The following is a 19,069-nucleotide window of genomic DNA, read 5'->3' as shown; positions in this document are numbered from 1 at the left end:
ACCAAACACTGCACAATCTATAAACCTTTCCGGTAATATGTACCATAACCATCCAGAAATTCTCCTCTGCTTCGTGAAAGAACTGCCTGTTCTTCTGTGTGTGCAAAGACTTTGCAGGCTTGGTGGGACAGAAGGTCCTGTAAATGCAGACAAGGAACGGTTAGTCAGAGTCTATTTCTGTAAATCTGAGAGCTAACACACTGAAGTACTTACAGATGGCAAGTAATATGTGATTATTCTCAATCGAGAACAGCTTACAACACTTACAATCATCAGGACAAATGAGAAGATTAAGCCACTGAACAAACGTGTACTTCTTCGGTAACTTTCACAAAATTGGGACAGACCAAAGCTCTTTCTAGCTAATGAACAACCGTTTGACATATATCATTGCTCTAATGTACGAAACCCAGCAGCCAAATTAAGTACAGCAAGCTCCCATGATAGCAATAAGATTATGATCAGGTCATTTATATTTCAATAATGTTGGTTAGGAGATACGTATTGGCCAGAACCCCAGACAAAATCTTCCAACTGTTCTCTGGTAGTTTCATGGGATCTTTTACATTCACTCAAGCTGCCAGATGTGGCCCAAGGTTTTACATCCTATCCATCTCTGACAGTGCAGCCCCCCTCTCAACACTGGGGTAGTCAACCTGAATTATGTCATCTAATGTCTGGGTGGGGATTTGAACCCACAAGATTCTAATTTCAAGGGTGCTACCACTAAGTCATAAAATGCATAGAGTCATACAGCAGGAAAACAGACCCTGTTCAGTCCATACCGCCCATTATTCCAAACTAAATTAGTCCCACTTGCTTGCGCTTGGCTCATATCCCACCAAACCTTTCCTATTCATTATCTTATCCAAATGTCTTTTAAACTGTATCTGCATCCACCACTTCCTCTGACAGTTCAGTCCACAAAAATTGCCCCTTACGTGCTTTTTAAAAATCTTTCTCCCCTCACCTTAAAAATATGGCTCTCTAGTCTTGAAATTCCCCCACCCCAGGGAAAAGACATCTGCCATTCATCTTATTTACACTTATTATTTTATAAACCTCTATAAGGTCACCCCTCAATCTCCTACCCTCCAGTGAAAAAACTCCCATCCTATCCAGCCTCTCCTTACAACTCAAATCTTCCATTCCCAGTAACATTCTGGTAAATCCTTTATGAACCTTTTCCAGCTTAATAATATCCTTCTGCCCACAGGGAGACCGGAATTGGACACAGCAGCGAGCACCAATAGGAGAAAGTTTGGAGTAAAAGCCCATTTAGACTGGGAGACTGTGTATACATGACTCTATTGCCTAGGTAATGCTCAGAGAGGACAGCCTGTATTAATTCTCTCATGCCCAGATCAAATTGGAATAGCTTCTCAACGCCACCCTTTCTTGCACTTCCAAAATCACTGCCTTCCAAAGTGAACCCTCCCTCCCTGAGAAGTAACCAGGAGATCTCATGTGACACTCAAACATTTAAAATCTACATTTATATAATTTCTTGTCCCATTCCCAACCAGATACAACTCATACAGCCAAATACCAGGAGATATTTCTTCCATTATATCAACAGGAAATCATACACTCCAAGTGAAAATATTTCACCAAGAAAGCATTGTTGCTTTGTTAAAACAAAGCTACTTCAAGGTCTTTACCTTGTAAACTGCACAATCGCCTCACATAATCCAACATTCCTAATCTTCTCATTCTTATCAACCTCACTAGGATGATAAAACAGAATCTTCTTTTCTTCCTAGGAGAGAAGTTGCAAGTTAGTTAATGAATCACAATTGGGCATCTCATCTATAAGCAATAATGACTTGGTTCCATGTCGCACCTGTAATGTAGCAAAAGGTCCCAAGGCATTTTACAGGAGTTATCAAATCAAGCCACATGGGGAGATATTAAGATAGGTGACCAGAGCTTGGTCGAAAGGGCTAGATGATGAGAATTGGCTTTATGGATTAAAAGGAGGGAAACACAGAGAGGTGCAGCATGGGCATTCATAGCTAAGAGTCTTGGCTGAAGTCACATTCACTCGTGGTGGAGTAATTAATATTGGAACTTCTCAAAGGGCCAGAATTAGAGGAATGAATAGCTCTTGGAGCGTATTATGGCTAGATGAGCTTAGAGAGATAAGATGAGACCACGAAAGGATTTGAAAACAAGAATAAGAATTTTTAAATGATAGCATGCTTAACCAGGACCAAATGTAGATCAGTGATCATCCTAGGGGTTTGGGTGTAGAGGACTTGGTGCAAGCTGGGACACTAGCAGTGGAGTCAGTCTTCTCATTTTTATCGGTTATTGCAAAATCAAGCACTAAAGGTAGGGATTCTTATTATAAGCCAACTATTAAATCAGCCTCAAAACAGGAACTGACAACCACAGCAGAGCTTCAGCAAAAAGTATTAATTATATGCATTTTGCTGTTCACCTACCTCACCTTCTCTTGGTCCAAACTTTGGATTGTAAATGAAAAAGCTCAGCAGTGATGGGGGATATTGTTTTTCTTGTGCTGTTGTCATCCTGGGGCTAAACAGACAAAATGGAAAGGACAACAGGATATAAAGATTATGCTCACCCAAAACCCTGCTTTCAATTCTCTGATATAAAGTTACATTGATGTACACAATCATAGAAATATTCCAGAGTTATAGTGAGACACTTGCACTAGCATTGTTACATCATTGAGAACAACTGGTGCATAAACCTTCCAATCACATTTAAAAGTGCTGACAGGGTGCTCCAACGATATTCTTAATCACGCACTTCAAACTCTACCCATCATCAGTGATGGACCCAGTAACTAACAAACTACTGATGTACAACTGATTGCTTTAAGTCCATTGCTCAAACTCTACAAACCAACTATTACTCCGTGACAATAGATCATAAACATCAGTGCAACACCATAATTAGTGGAGAACTGAGAAGTAGAGAAGTTATATGGAGTATGAATAACACTTTGGTTAGACCACAGTTAGAGCTACTGCGCTCAGTTTTGGACTCCATATTGTGACAGTGGGGAAGGTGCCAAATAGATTCAATGGAATGATACAGAACTGGAAGATTAGACCTTTCAGGAAAGATTGAATAGACTGGGGAAACTATCTCTACAAAATAATAGATTAAGGGCAATCCATTAAGGTCTTCACAATTATAAGTGGATTTTCAAAGTTTGTGCGAAGATTTGTAGCTTGGGTGCTTGTTGTTGTGGTTCTGTTTGCTGAGTTGGGAATTTGTGTTGCAGAGTTTCATCCCCTGTCTAGGTGACATCCTCAGTGCTTGGGAGCCTCCTGTGAAGCGCTTCTGTGATCTTTCCACTGGCATTTGTAGTGGTTTGAATCTGCCGCTTCCAGTTGTCAGTTCCAGCTGTCCGCTGCAGTGGCCGGTATATTGGGTCCAGGTCGATGTGCTTGTTGATTGAATCTGTGGATGAGTGCCATGCCTCTAGGAATTCCCTGGCTGTTCTCTGTTTGGCTTGTCCTATAACAGTAGTGTTGTCCCAGTCAAATTCATGTTGCTTGTCATCTGCGTGTGTGGCTACTAAGGATAGCTGGTCGTGTCGTTTCGTGGCTAGTTGGTGTTCATGGATGCGGATTGTTAGCTGTCTTCCTGTTTGTCCTATGTAGTGTTTTGTGCAGTCCTTGCATGGGATTTTGTACACTACATTGGTTTTGCTCATGCTGAGTATCGGGTCCTTCGTCCTGGTGCGTTGTCTGAGAGTGGTTGTTGGTTTGTGTGCTGTTATGAGTCCTAGTGGTCGCAGTAGTCTGGCTGTCAGTTCAGAAATGTTCTTGAGGTATGGTAGTGTGGCCAGTCCTTTGGGTTGTGGCATGTCCTATTTCCGTTGTCTTGCCCTTAGGCATCTGTTGATGAAATTGCGGGGGTATCCGTTTTTGGCGAATACATTGTAGAGGTGTTCTTCTTCCTCTGTTCAACACTGTTCAATAGGGCCACAACACACTGCAGCACAATAGAACTGCAAAAAGAGGAAGAAGAATACCTCTACAATGTATTCGCCAAAAACGGATACCCCCGCAATTTCATCAACAGATACCTAAGGGAAAGACAACGGAACGAGGATATGCCACAACCCAAAGGACTGGCCACACTACCATACATCAAGAACATTTCTGAACTGACAGTCAGACTACTGCGACCACTAGGACTCATAACAGCACACAAACCAACAGCCACTCTCAGACAACAACTCACCAGGACGAAGGACCCAATACCCAGCATGAGCAAAACCAATGTAGTGTACAAAATCCCACGCAAGGACTGCACAAAACACTACATAGGACAAACAGGAAGACAGCTAACAATCCGCATCCATGAACACCAACTAGCCACGAAACGACACGACCAGCTATCCTTAGTAGCCTCACACTCAGATGACAAGCAACATGAATTTGACTGGGACAACACTACTATTATAGGACAAACCAAACAGAGAACAGCCAGGGAATTCCTAGAGGCATGGCACTCATCCACTGATTCAATCAATAAGCACATCGACCTGGACCCAATATGCCGGCCACTACAGCGGACAGCTGGAACCGACAGATTCAAACCACTACAAATGCCAGAGGAAAGATAACAGAAGCGCTTCACAGGAGGCTCCCAAGTACTGAGAATATCACCTAGACAGGGGACGTAATGTCTGCAACACAAATTCCCAGCTCGGCGAACAGAACCACAACAATAAGTGGGTTTGACAGGCTGGGTGTACAGAAAATCTTTCCACTTCTGCGGCAGATTAGAACTCAACACCATAAATGTAAAGCAATCATCAAAAAATTGGTTCAGAAATTCAGGAGAAGCTTCTTTAACCAAAAAGTGGAGCTCTGGAAACAGGAAATGCTGGAGATAAAAAGCACTGATGCATATTAGAGGGATCTAGATAAACATACATGGGACAAAGGAAGGAGTAGGGTAAGATGAAGTGCAGGAAAAGGTGCTGTGGAGCATAAACACCATTAAGTATAAACATCTTCTCTATATAGGTCCTCAATCAGAAGCAATCATTTTATAGACTTTGATTATCTTTTGTACAGAAGAGGTCCAGCCTGACCAGTTTCTTGATAGTTACAACCCCTAAATACTGATGGCATATTGTAAACCTTTCTTGGCCTCCACAGTGAAATCATGAGCCAGAAATCGAATACCCCGTAACTCTGGTTGTGGCGAAGTTGTGTCAGCCATTCCCATTGAATGAATAGTAAATCCAGTAGGAAGGATTCCTGTGATAATGCAAAGTTCTGGACTGATAACTCCTGATTAACCAAACTTGTCATTGACGCACAACAAACCATCAGAGCAGGGTGAGACCTCTCTAGGTTGCAACATCTTGGGGAGTCAGCATCATTCTACATCACGAAGTCTCCATAAAAAAATTGCTCAAACCCTGAATGAATGGCGGAAGGTACAAGAAAGTGAAACATGCTGTCAACCAGAAACAAAAGTGAAGAGGATACAGCAAGTGGAAAACGGAGCGGGTAATTTCACCACAGTCCTGGCAAAGAAATTCACCACAAGGAGTTCACCTGCAGCCATTCCAGATCAGACGGAACATTGTCTCCCACACTGCAAACAGAGGGGATGCACAATGACAGCAGCAATGGCAGGTGACTGCTTGCAAAATTACCTTGCTCACATCCTGAATGCGTGTGCATCAAGGGACCTTTTAAATGCAGATAAAACAGACTGTTTTATCATTTATCAGATTACTTTTCAATGTTCAAATATGCAACATGTAACTTTGGGGAAAGTGAAGCAAGAAACGGTTCACTGCTGTGCTCTGCACCAATGGGGTTCACAATGAAAAGCTGCCACTTCTTGCGATCAGAATGTCCATAAGGCCTCGTCGTTTTGGAAATATCAAGTTGCCACCAACACAGTATGAGGGTAACAAAACAGCCATTTTCAAGATATAGCTCAAGAAGGTGGGCAAGATGCAACAATGGAAGGAAGGAAGGAAGTCCCAATTGCTAACTGTTTTTGCAACACTGGGTTCAAATAAGATAAAACTGCGCAGGACACCAAGAAAGAGAAGCTAGGTCAGATCAACTAACCCAGATTTGAGCCTCCTACTTCAACAAGGAGCCTGAAGAGTCTGACAAATGCCCACCCTCTCATTTCCCTCACTGCAGCTGCAAAGGCTGTAGAGATTCTCCAGAAGTTTCTACTGCGGCATGGAAACATGGAAAGCCTATTTGACTGCACTGAGGGCCTGTCTCACACTGAGGGCCTGATAACAACACACTAAACAGAAAATGATTACCCAGTTTTTCCAGAGCTAACTCCCAACATTTTTAGAGTTATAGAGATGTACAGCGTGGAAACAGACCCTTCAGTCCAGACCAGATATCCCAACCCCTTTTTATTGCACAAACTTGGTTAGAGACTAAAAGACTGCAGCTGGTGGAATCCAAGGTAGACAAGCAGGAGGCTGGAAAAACACAGCAAGCCAGGCAGCATCAGGAGGAGCATCGGTCCTGACGAAGGGTTACACCCAAAATATTGACTTCTCCACATCCTGATGCTTGCTGTGCTTTTCCAGCCTCCTGCTGGTCTACCTTTTATTGTACAAGATAAGTCTATGGTAATGTGTGATCAAACTGAAAAATAAAGACATCCGTCACATACTTACTGTGTCACCATTTTTTCATTTTATGTTCTTTAGACATAAAGCATGTTTGTAGGTAAGTGAGGTTCCATCACTTCCTCAGCTATCATGAAGATCCCCTTAACATGATTTTGTGGTGTGTCTCCTGCAATTTGACTCATCATGATTTTGTTCCTTTTGTAATTTAGAAACCAGAGCTGCACACAAGTGTGATCAAACCAAGGCTCAATACAAGTTTAACTTGACTTCTCTGCTTTTCAATTTTGTACCTCTACAAATGAGCCCCAAGGCATGCTTTGCTTTTTTATTGAATGTCCTTATTAATACACGTCATTATGATTTTTAATTGCTCCACCATTGGTGACTATGTCATCAGTGCCTGGGCCCCAAGTTATGGAATATCCTGCCTAAATCTCTCCACCTCTCTCTTTTCCCTTAAGATATTCCTTTAAGCATCTCTCTTTGGGCAAGCATTAGTCTTCAGACCTAATATTTCATGGTGCAACACTTTGTTTTGTGAAGTTCTCGAGATGTTTAGACCAGTATACTTAAAGACCAGTATAATTTATTGTTGCATCATGACTTTCAGTGAAAAGTATTTCTGCGCACCCATATCCCATATAGACAGATATGTTCGCCACAAAATATGTGGCCTCCTTATTCTTAAAAGACAATTATATTCTTTGCTCTTTATTAAATGAATTTGCCTGTTCTTGTACAATTTAATCTTCTGCTCTTGTACTGTCCTATACGAATGAGCAGAACATACTTAAAGACTTGCTGCTTTATCTATTATTAATTGTGTGAAATTATCATCAATTTCACTGACAACCACCTTAGACATTTATAGGTTTACAAACCTTAAAACTACATGCATCCAGTTTCCCAGTTTTATTAAGACTGAGGGAAAAAAATCCAGATATGAAAGTGCATCAACAAATCCCTGCTCTTGGAGAACTGATCCCATTATCAACTTAAACTAAGGATCTAAACTTCATATTCAAAATATTAAAATTAACAAAGAACTGAAGATGCTGGAAAAACTCAGCAATTCTGGCAACATTTTTGGCGAGAAAGTGGAGTTAATCTTTCAAATCCAGTGATCCTACATCAGTTCTGAAATGTTAACTCCACTTTCTCGCCAAAGATGTTGACAGACCTGTTGAGGTCTCCAGCAATTTCTGGTTTTTATTTTGAAATATTTACGGTTTTAAAGATATTTTTCTACCCACTTCTCCCCAACTAACATTTACCAAGGATAGAGCTAGAATTTACTTTTCCTCCTCATATCCTGGCCCCATCCTCTCATTATCTCCGTAAAATCCTCCAGCTCCGTAACTCATAAGTGATAATGGTTTCTAGAATTTTGGCTTCTAATGCACCCTGACTTTAATCACTTCATTAACCAAGGTCCTAAATTCTGCAACTTCCACCCTAAATCTCTCCACCCCTCTCTCCTCTTTTAAGATAGTCTTAAAATTAGGCTGATTGTAAAATGATTTACAAAACACAATGTTAACGGAGTATGTAAATACACATTTTGTTATATTTATGGATTGAACCAGCGTGGCCTCCCTTTGCCACTGTATTTTAATTGAGGTCATCTATATGCTCATTGTTGTGTACACAGACTAACTGACTTCTACAATTACCTTGTCATCAACATGAGCGTTGGTTTGATTCAAGCAGTTTCTCTGTCTTGCTGCCAAAGTACATTATGCAAAGTCTCAGAAAGGCATCTGCCGATAAAAGAGAGAAATTTCAGAACAACAGCTCTATTTTCCCAACACTGTTTAGCCTAAAAGTTTTGGTTGGTTTCAGCACTCAATTTACAAGGTTTTTAACCACCAGTGGAAAGGTTCAGTTTCGACAGAAGAGCAACAGCACAATCGACAGGAGGTGGAGAGAGGGGAGGAAAAATCAGAGTGAGTGATAATACTTCAACCCCAGGACATCAATGTGGACTTCAGCAGTTTCCTCATTTCCCCTCCCCCCATCCTACCTCAGTTCCAACCTTCCATCTCAGCACTGTCCTCGTTACCTGTCCTACCTGCCAATCTCTCTTCCCACCTATCCGCTCCACCCTCCTCTCTGACCTATCACCTCCATCCCCACCCCCATTCCCCTATTGTACTCTTTGCTTCCTTCTCCCACCCTCCTCTCTGACCTATCACCTCCATCCCCACCCCCATTCCCCTATTGTACTCTTTACTACCTTCTCCCCAGCACCGCCCCCCACCCATTTATCTCTCCACCCTGGAGGCTTCCTACCTCTATTCCTGATGAAGGGCTTTTGCTGCTCCTCGGATGCTGCCTGATTTGCTGTGCTTTTCCAGCACCACTCTGATCTAAACTCTGGTTTCCATCATCTACAGTTCTCACTTCTGCCTGGGTGATAATAACCAAGAGGGTGGTGCTGGAAAAGCACAGCCGGTCAGGGAGCATCCAAAGAGCAGGAGAGATGACATTTTGAGTGTAAGCTCTTCATCAGGAACGTATGCTTGAAACGTCGATTCTCCTGCTCCTCGGATACTGCCTGTCCTGCGTGCTTTTCCAGCACCACACTTGTTGACTCTGATCTCCAGCATCTGCAGTCCTCACTTTCTCCAGACAGTAACCAAAGCATTCTGACAATGTGGAGCAGGTATCAGCCATGGATCTATAGGTAGGCCTTGCAAATTAGACTCAAAGGGTCATGAGTTCAAAACATACTCCAGAGACATGAGCACACTGACACTCTGATGTAGTTGTTGAGGGAGTGCTGTATTGTTGGAGGTATTATCTTTTAGATGAGCCACTGATTTGAGGCTCCATTGACCTTTTCCTGTAGATATAAACATTCCTGTTTCAGAGCTTTGGAGTTATTCTTGGTGCCCTGACCAATATTCATTTGCTCAATCAACATCAAAGCTTTTTCTCATCATTATCTCATTACTGTTTATGGGAACTTGCTGTGTGCATTTTTCTAGATGACGAGTGACTACAGTTCAAAATTAGCTAAGAAGCAGAGCACACTGAAGGGTGCTATAGAAACGCATGTCTTTCTTTTGGTTTTCATTTCTGCAACTATAGCATTAAAGAAAGCAAATACAATTAATCACACATGCTGATGTTAACACAAATTGCTGTAGACTCTGCAGTAGATTATGTATCATCTTTTAGAGACATCAAGAGAAAATGGAAACCAAGCAGGCTTGATTGGGTTCTGATTATATTCTCTGTGGGTTATTGTTAATAAAATTTAACACAAGAAAGGAAGCCAAAGATGGTTTGCCTCAGATTTAAACCAATGGGTTTTTAATCAATGTTTCAAATTCCAGACTGAATAATTAGAAAGGTTAAATGCAGGAAGTGGATTTCTTAAAAGCCCTGCAGCAGCTGGTGCTGAGGCATGGGTGGGATTTTAGTTCGTATCGTAGCAATGTAGAAAATAGAAGTAGGTTTGTCCAGCAAGTGTCTCAAGCCTGTCCAGTGATTTCTAATGCTGGAGGCAGTGGTTCAAGAGACATGGAGGAAGCTAAGTATAGATGGTAACAAGGTGCTAAGAACTGATCTGCCCAAAACACTGAGCTAAATATGTTTATGAATAGGCTCTTTGTAAATGATTTCTATGCCAATGGAAAATGGTAAGCAGCAATTCTCAGAATGTAAAGTTGATTAACTTTTGCAAAGAGGTCTCCATTCTGCGCTGGGCAATATGAAAAACATCTAACATCAGGCAGGTAACAGGGGGTGAGGATGAATGTTTCGCTGCAACACATTTTGTATGTTGAAACCTTACATTTATAAATATCTAGGTTGCATACATTATGATACTGACTACACTTCAAAAATACTTCATCGGCTGTCAAGCTTTTCAGTCATTCTGAGGTTGTGAACAATACTACAGACATACAAGTCTTCCAATAAATCCCTCTCTACCTATGTAATCTCCTCCAGCACTAAGCCTTTCCAAGATCCCTCTGGTCCTCTAATTCTGACCTCTTGCACATGCCTAATTTAATTTATTTGACTACTGGCAGCAGCTTTTTCAGCTGCCTCAGTCGTAAACTCTGGGATCCCCTTCCCACCTCCTTTAAGACACTCCTTCACATCAATCTTTTTCACTGAGGTTTTGATCACCTAATCTAATTTCTTCTTTGTGAAACTCAATATCAAATTTCGTTTTATGATGCTTCTGTGAAGCATTTTCAGGACTTACTACAATTAGAGCTTATATAATGTAAATTGTTATTGTACCTTGCTGCATCAAAACACACTACTGCTGGTTGGTAATGGTCAAAATGCAGCCAATTAATACACAGCAAGGCCTCAGCGATAAATAGATAACTAAACAAACTCTTTATTTTTGTATTCATATTGGTTGAGAGCAGAATACCAACTTCCTCAAACCACTCCCCATTCTTACTTAAAGTTGTAACTTTCTCTAATAAGGAAAGATTGAGTATGTCAGGCCTATACTCACTGGAATTTCAAAAAACGAGAGGTGATACATATAAAAGAGTCTGAGAGGACTTGACAGAGTAGACACTGAGGTGACATCTGCCCTTATGGGGAATCTAGGACTAGAGAACATAGATTAAGAATAAAGAATTTCCCATTTCAAGTGGAGATGAGGTGGGAGGTGGGATTCTTCTATCAGACGGCCATTAATCTTTGGAATTCTTTATTTCAGAGAGATGTTTCAGCTGTGTCATTGAACATAGAGTCATACACCATGAAAACACACCCTTCAGTTCAACTCGTTCATGCTGACCAAGTTTTCCAAACAAAGCTAGGCCCACTCACCTGTGTTTACCCCATACCCCTCTAAATCTTCCGTATTCATAGTTAAAAATCACAACACCAGGTTATAGTCCAACAGGTTTAATTGGAAGCACACTAGCATTCGGAACAAAGATCCTTTATTGGGTGGTACTCCTTCATCAGGTGGCACCACCTCTACTTCTAGCCCCATTTCTTAAGTTCATCCCTCCTCTCCTCCCCTCTCCACCCGCCCTCCACCCGCACCACCCCTCCCCCACCCCCCCCCCCACCCCACCCCCCCCCCCCCCCCACCCCCAGGTGACAGGAGAACAGAAGAATTAGGAACGCACCATTGAGCCCTTCAAACCTGCTCCACCATTCAATAAGATCATAGACAATCTAATTATGGCCTCAACTCCATTTTCCTGTCTGCCCACATTGCCTTTGACCACTTTGCAGATCAAAATTCAGATCAACTCAACCTTGAATACAATTCATTGACTCAGCCTCTACCACTCTTTGGGAAGGTTACTCCACAGAAAATTGTTAGATTAGATCAGAGCCTGCTTTAAAAGACTGCTGTGAAGATTAGTGTGGTGGTGGAAACACACAGCAGGTCAGGCAGCATCCGAGGAGCAGGGAAAAAAAAAATCGACGTTTCGGGCAAAAGCCCTTCATCAGGATTACAAGACTGCTGTTTACTTACAATCACAGTAATTGCAAACAGGCACACAAGGCCTGGAATATTGTTTTCAGAACTAGCCCATACTAAATGCACTGCTAAACTGTACAAATCAGGGTAAAACCAAATTTGAATCTCAGTATATGCTGAATTAAGTAGCCTTAGCCAAGGCTAAAAGTGTAAATATTATGATTGGCTTCACTGTCACTGGTGTCAGGATAGAACAAACCCAGACTAAATGTTAAACATGGTCCCCAACTAATAAGGAATAAAAAGGAAACACTTGTATTTTGACAGTACCTTTCACAACCTTAAGACATCCCAAAGAGTTCTGCAGTATGGAGTACTTTCCTGAAGTGTAGTCACTCCTGTTATACAGATACTGCAGCAATGTGCATTGAAAGATCCCACAAATTGCGATGTGATAACAACCAGATAATCTACTTTAGTGATGCTGGGTTGAGAGATAAATGTCAATTTAATAATTCCCCTGCTCTTCTTTGAAATAACAGCTGTAGGATCTTTCACCTTCAACACTGACAGAATATATGGGTTCTGGATTTTCCTTCTCATCCAGGCGACTGCACCTCCAGCACTGGACTGGAACTATCAGCTGGGATTTCTGTGCTTGGGTCTCTGAAGTGAGACTTAATCCCATAACTTTCTCACTCAGAGGGGAGAGTGCTACTACCATCAATTCATGTCAGAGTCATAACTATCAAGGAACAAGGAATAGAGCCCATCATTTCCTATTTCATTGCTGCAAATGTTTTCATTGAAACAGCAACTGCATTTCAAAATGCAAAAATACTGACTGCAATCCACTTTGGAATGTTGAACTTCAATTTAAACCTGAGCTCTTTCTTTCATATAAAAACTTCTAAAATGCCAAAAAGTATTTGGTACAGTTGGAAAATTAAAACAGATCTGTTCAATTTAAAACAACTTGCATTAATACAGCATCATATATGTTCCCAGGCACTTCACAGCAACAATTATCTGACAAAAACATACACGATAAAACACTAATCATTCTGGGCCACAAAGTAACAAGTTCAAGATTAACCATTAAGGGGCATCATTAGCCATGTCCAAAAATACCAGTAACAAACCTAACACAATCCTAAAGTGTTAAGAATAAGCATAAAACACTGTCTGTACAAATTCAGAAATGTTTCTTCTGAATTAGATTGTACATTTTCAGCTATTAATTTACATACATATTTGGTAAAAACAAAAAAGTTTTATTTAATGAACAATACTTTACAAAGTATCTTATAAAAGATGTTTCTACAGGTTGAGAGATTTTGGTTGTAGGCCTCACTTGGTATTAGGCAAAATTGGAAATTCACCTAAATGTGTAATGAGTCTTACTAGTCTTCAATTCAGTCCTAGCTGAACACTTAAAATTCTGAACATATATAAATAAAACGGGATATCTTACTGACAAAACGAAAATTAAATTACGTTAGGCCCCAGGCTTCCAAGAGGTTAAATTTGATCAGTCCTCCAAGTGACAGCGGCTGTTGCTTGGGTCACGCCTCAGGATCAATCAGAAAACTGAGGCCTCGCACTGAACAAATCAGTTAGCACCCTTTCCACGGATAAAGCACCAAGAACGTATGATACTTTTCTTCAATATTTTGAAACATTTTTTTGAAAGAAATACCTTTTTGTTTGTCACTGGATTTCTACTTTGAATTCCTGCAGCATTGCTCTTCCCAAGGACTGGAAGTTGTTTCTGGTACTCTACAGCACCACATACTGGTTAAGGACACATTTTTGTTTTCAAAAGACTTGTCCGTATATATTTTTTAAAAATTACTTCCTAGTTGTTCGATTTTGGTTATCTGTTGTTTGAAAATTATACACAAACCGAAAGTTTCAGTTTCCCTTCAGGTGGGCATTCATAAAATCTTGCTGCAAAGTATACAGCACAATTCAATGTCCCAAAGGAGCACAACTGAAATTTTCAAGCTTCCTACAGAATCTTTGATAATGTCTGGACAGCCCAGTACGCTCTTAAACCAATTCATCTGGAATTCATTGCTGTACTTTAGGAAACATAGTAGTCAATTTGTGCACAGCAAGCTCAATACAAGTAACAATTTGATAATGACGTTTTTTTGTGAATTTGGTTGAGGAATAAAGGATACCAGGGAGAAATACCTGCTCTTTTTTGAAATAGTAGCCATAGGATCTTTTACATGAGAAAGTCTAGATAGACCCGTGATTTAACTCCTAGTTAAAAGGTAGCATTTGCAGTACTCCCTTATGGTACTGAATACCAACCTTTGGGAGCAAGAGTTGAATTTGTGATTTTCAGCTAAGAAAAGAGTTTTACCTAGTAAGCAGGTTAGACCTTTTGGTTCATAATTTGCAGTTTTTTATATTATTATACCATCTCTTTGTTGTTCCTGAAAATTCTAAACTCACTTTCCATGTTGTTCACTCAATTACTCTGCTTTTGATGATGAGATTTTGTGATGACCCCAGACATTTGGAGCTGATAAGTGAAAAGCTTTAAAATTAGAAGGGTGGGGAGAGCTGTAAAACTGATTCCTATATTATCCTTCTCCTTCCAATTGATTTTGAACAATATAAGCAAAACCAGATAAGGTGAGACCAAGTGCTGATCTAATGTGAAGTTTTACACTACTCTTAGCTGCTGCTATGGAAAGTATCTCTCAGGATATTTGATTGCAGAGGTCATCACTGTGCATTGTCCTCAGTTGATATCCATGAGAACGAACATTATATGGATGGTGATCAACCGTGGAAACTCTGATGGATTTCTTCACCATCTCCTCCTTTCCTAACACAAATCTGGAGATCACCAAAAGCTCCAAGCCTTCTATAGCATCCCTATCACTGCAAAGAAAATTATGAAATCGCAAAAAAGTTTTGTTTTTAACTGGGCTCAAATAGGCCTCACATCTTCTGGTCTCATCCAATTCAGCTGCCCTTTCTTAATGTGCACACACAGAGGGTGGTACATGTATGGAATGAGCTGCCAGAGGATATGGTGGAGGCTGGTACAACTGCAACATTTACAAGGCATTTGGATGAGTATATGAATAGGAAAGGTTTGGAGGGATATGGGCCAGTGCAGGCAGGTGGGACTAGATTGGGTTGGGATATCTGGTCGACATGGATGGGTTGGACCGAAGGGTCTGTTTCCATGTTGTACATCTCTATGACTATAAGTTATGTTCACCCAGGGCCCCTCTCTTCATTCATTGTCTCCCAGGTCCCGTATGCCTCAAATTCAATCTCCTCAGTCTTGTGTTATAACCCATGCATGGTTTAGCTTCCCCTCTCAACTTCGAAATCTCATTCATCCATACAATCCTCCGAATTTGTTCATTCCTTTAATTCACACCTCTGATGTAACTCACCCTGCTTGGTTTTGCTAATGTTGTTCACAACTCACATTCTTCACTCCACAATTGGTGGCTATGACTTCAGCTGTTTTGGCCCAAAACTTTGTAATTCCCTCTTGAGTTGTCTTTCACTCCTCCCTTAAGTTGATCCTTAAAATCTATATTTCTGATCAAACTTCAGGTCATTTCTCCTAATGGCTTTCTGCTTGACTTGATGTCAATTATTTTGACTGAATACAGGCCCATGAAATGTAGGCAAATGTTGATTAGGAGACAAGATTGTTGACCAGAAATACTGCATTACTGGCTATGGCAAAATCTCAGACTTTTGGCCAAAGATTTAAATCTAAGATAACATACGAAAATATGTCATGCAGCAATCTTATTATGCCTTCTGGATATACCAATTATAATATACCAAAACATGACTCTACCCAATGTAAATCTTTCCTGAGATGGGTGTCACAGGCAACCTTTGAACAAGGTAGCAAATTGTGAAATATTTCCCGAGGGAAATCTAATTAAACTCCATACTGTCAATCTAAAACTATAAGCCACATTATTTAACTTTAATCAGCTGTCTAACACAGATGGCATTTTTCACTGTTTCAACAGCATTTAGTCATCTGCATTTATCTAGTCTTCAATGTAGGGATAGTTAGCCCTACAGAGATGGAATTTCAACTTTGAACAATGCTTTCATTCGGTACGTGTGAGAGTAAAGATAAACTAATTACAGTGATTAAATATTAACACTGTTTTCTTCAAAACATATATCTTTAATCAACAGGAGATGTTTAAAATGGCAGATATTGCCAGTTGACATCAAGCAGTGACAACTGTACAATACGTCTGTAATAAAGCAGATCAATAGCAGAGATGAAAAGCATTGAGTGAAACTGAAGAATTTGGCTAAAGGTAAATTCACTTAAATGAGAAGATCTAATGAATAAAATTCCACTCTAGGCCAACATTGCTTTTCAATGGAGACATTTCAGGTTCAGTTTTTTTTCCAATACAGTAAATTATAATTGAGCAACACAACTTATATCTCTCTCTTGGTAATCCCTTTTAGAAAACTTTTTCTTAATTTAAATTCTGGTAAATATTCCTCAAACAGTGATCAGCAATTTGCTGTATAGCAAATTTGTTTCTTAGTTATTCTTCTCTCTAACCCAAATTAGCTTCCTTAGAATTTCATAATCTGATTGATGTACTTCGAAAATATAAATTTGTTGATGTAACTGCCCGATGTAACTAGAAAGATCCCTAAGTTTAATTCCTAAATTGCAGTGAGTTTACTGGTCCAGCTGGTAGCAGACATGCAAGTAGCCTCAAAAAGCTCAGACTAAGGAGAGGGAAGATCAATCTGATTGAAAACCAATGACTCTTGTTAGAGAACTTGATCATCTATGTTATTGATCTCAAGTAATACTAACCAAAGCTTTTGCTGAAGATGATTAAATTTCTGGTGCCCGAAAAATAGCTACATTTTAATCAGACATTTGATACCTGACCTTGTAATTCAACTTAAGCTTCATCTTATCCAGGAATTGGACTCTTCCTCCAGTCTTGAACCCTGTTAGGCAGTTCAATATTTGGAGATAACATTGGAATTATGTTTTGGCAAACTGGTTACTGGATCATCTCAAACCTGCAAATGGCATTGGAACAAAAACAAAATATTGTTAATTATCCATTTATAAAGTGGTTGCAGCATAGAATAAGTTTACCTGTCCTTTGCTGACAATTTAATTAGGCCCTCTCCCCTGCCCTTTCCCTGAAGTCCTCCATATCCTTCTACTTTATCCAATTCCAGAGAAGGCCGGAAACCTGGGATAAAATCAGAAAATGATGGAACCACTCAACAGTTCAGACATGATGAGAGAAACCAAGAGAACATTTCAGATCAATGGCTATTGGAAGTATTGAAGTGCAAACTTAACCCTTTTCGGGTATTCACTTCCCTATCATTTCATGGTTTGATCTTCCCCATTTTGCAAAGCGTATTTTGTTGTTAAGTCTTTGACTGAAATACGGTTCTGGGTGTCCAGTTGTTTGAATAGTGGATAACCTTCCTACTTTGAATTCATTTGATCTCTTCGGACTGAAAGTTGGGATGCTGAAATGAGGCAAGTACTTAATGCTCCAAGCTATTCATTCAGCCTGGCAATGTTATCAAACCATGTTGCTTTGTATTTCCGTCAAGTTATTAGAGAAAGACTATTTGAATGAGGGGCCCCAAATTGTTGCTGTTTACAGGGATCAAAACTTCAACCTCGAACATTAATTTACTAGGATCTCTACATAATCGTAGCATGCCCATGCCTATGCTAATATCAGGCAGTTCTATGCATTTTTAATGACATCTTTTCATTGATTTGAAATGAATGTGTAGGTAAATGCAACTTGCATTTCCATGCCACATTTCATGGCCTCAGAATGCAACAAAGTACTTTACAGCCAATGAATTACTTTCCAAGCGTATCAGCCAATTAACACAGTGACTTTCTATGTTCACCTGAGAAGGTGGTACATTAGCTTAGATGATTTTGGAGTGTAATGTGGAACGATGTGGGTTCAATCTAATTTACCAACCATGCTTATTTGCAGTGACAATCCTCCTCAATTTGCCCCTTGCTTAATGTGAAATAGTGCCTTTCAAGTTATATAACCACTGTCTCTCTCTCTCTCTCTCTCTCTCTCTTTCTCTCTCTCTCTCTATTTCTCTCTCTCTGTCTCTATGGGAGAGATGGTGTGGTCCCTTGTGGACTATGGCTAATAACCTATCTTGATATACCTAATTGAGAGGTCAGTTGGATTTAATATCTCAACGAAAAGACAGCATCTCTGACTCTATAGCACTTCCCCAGTACTGAGATTAAAAGCAACTGCAAAAGCAAAATTCAAAATGTCTGTTTAGAATATTTTCCACAGATATTCAGGAAATGTTAAACAATAACAGCACCTTTATGCAGAGGGTGGTGGGTGCCTGGAATGTGTTGCCAGTGGATGTAGAGGTGGACACAATAGCATCACTTAAAATGTATCCAGACAGATACATGAATGGGCAGGGAGCTGAGGGATACAGATCCTTAAAAAATAGGTGACAGGTTTAGTTAGAGGATCTGGATCAGTGTAGCGAAGGACCTGTTCCTATGCTGTAATCTTCTTTGTTCTTTGTCACGAATTGATCAAAGAACAAGGTTCTAGGAGCAACTTAGAATAGCAAAGGGAGGCAGTGAGTCAGAGAGGTTTAGGGATGGAATCCCACAGCTTGGACAGTTGAGGGCATGGGAGCAAAGAAAATTAAAAATGTGCAAAAAATAGAAGTGGAGGAGGTTACAGAGACAGGGTGTAGTGAGTGTAAATGCAATGTAGAGAATTTTTAAATCTCATTAAGGTTCCCTGTTTGTGGTGTTCAGATATAATATAGCAAATATGAAGTAACTCCCTCATAACATGCCACAATTATATCTAATAACATTACAACAACTTACAGGACAGAATAAGGCCATCACCCCATCATGCATTTGTTTTCTCTTTTAAAGAATAATTCTGCTTTGTCCCACATCCTCATATTTTGTTGAAAACTTTTCAGCCTCAAGTAGCCATCCA

At 40.2% G+C, this 19,069-nt stretch overlaps 1 protein-coding gene across 2 annotated transcripts in view; it reads right to left on the bottom strand.

Annotated features, from left to right (window-relative positions):
* The window catches only part of ccz1 (CCZ1 homolog, vacuolar protein trafficking and biogenesis associated), a 50,857-nt gene extending 37,023 nt beyond the window's left edge, over window positions 1–13,834 (bottom strand). Inside the window, exons 1-5 of one of the 2 annotated variants that reach the window (XM_060840197.1) lie at window positions 13,738–13,834; window positions 8,293–8,379; window positions 2,448–2,541; window positions 1,662–1,759; window positions 44–137 (exon numbers count right to left, since the gene is read on the bottom strand). In XM_060840197.1, coding sequence (XP_060696180.1) covers window positions 44–137; window positions 1,662–1,759; window positions 2,448–2,541; window positions 8,293–8,306 — 300 coding nt within the window. In that variant the 5' untranslated portion in view covers window positions 8,307–8,379; window positions 13,738–13,834. The remainder of the gene's footprint in view (window positions 1–43; window positions 138–1,661; window positions 1,760–2,447; window positions 2,542–8,292; window positions 8,380–13,737) is intronic. The other variant, XM_060840198.1, reaches the window with a different exon arrangement.
* Window positions 13,835–19,069: the final 5,235 nt, after the last annotated feature.

Source organism: Hemiscyllium ocellatum, chromosome 20 (genome assembly GCF_020745735.1).
Source record: "Hemiscyllium ocellatum isolate sHemOce1 chromosome 20, sHemOce1.pat.X.cur, whole genome shotgun sequence".
In the NCBI taxonomy this organism is placed as follows: Eukaryota; Metazoa; Chordata; class Chondrichthyes; order Orectolobiformes; family Hemiscylliidae; genus Hemiscyllium; species Hemiscyllium ocellatum.
Note: the sequence above shows the minus strand (reverse complement) of the source record. Positions and strands in the feature narration are given on the sequence as shown.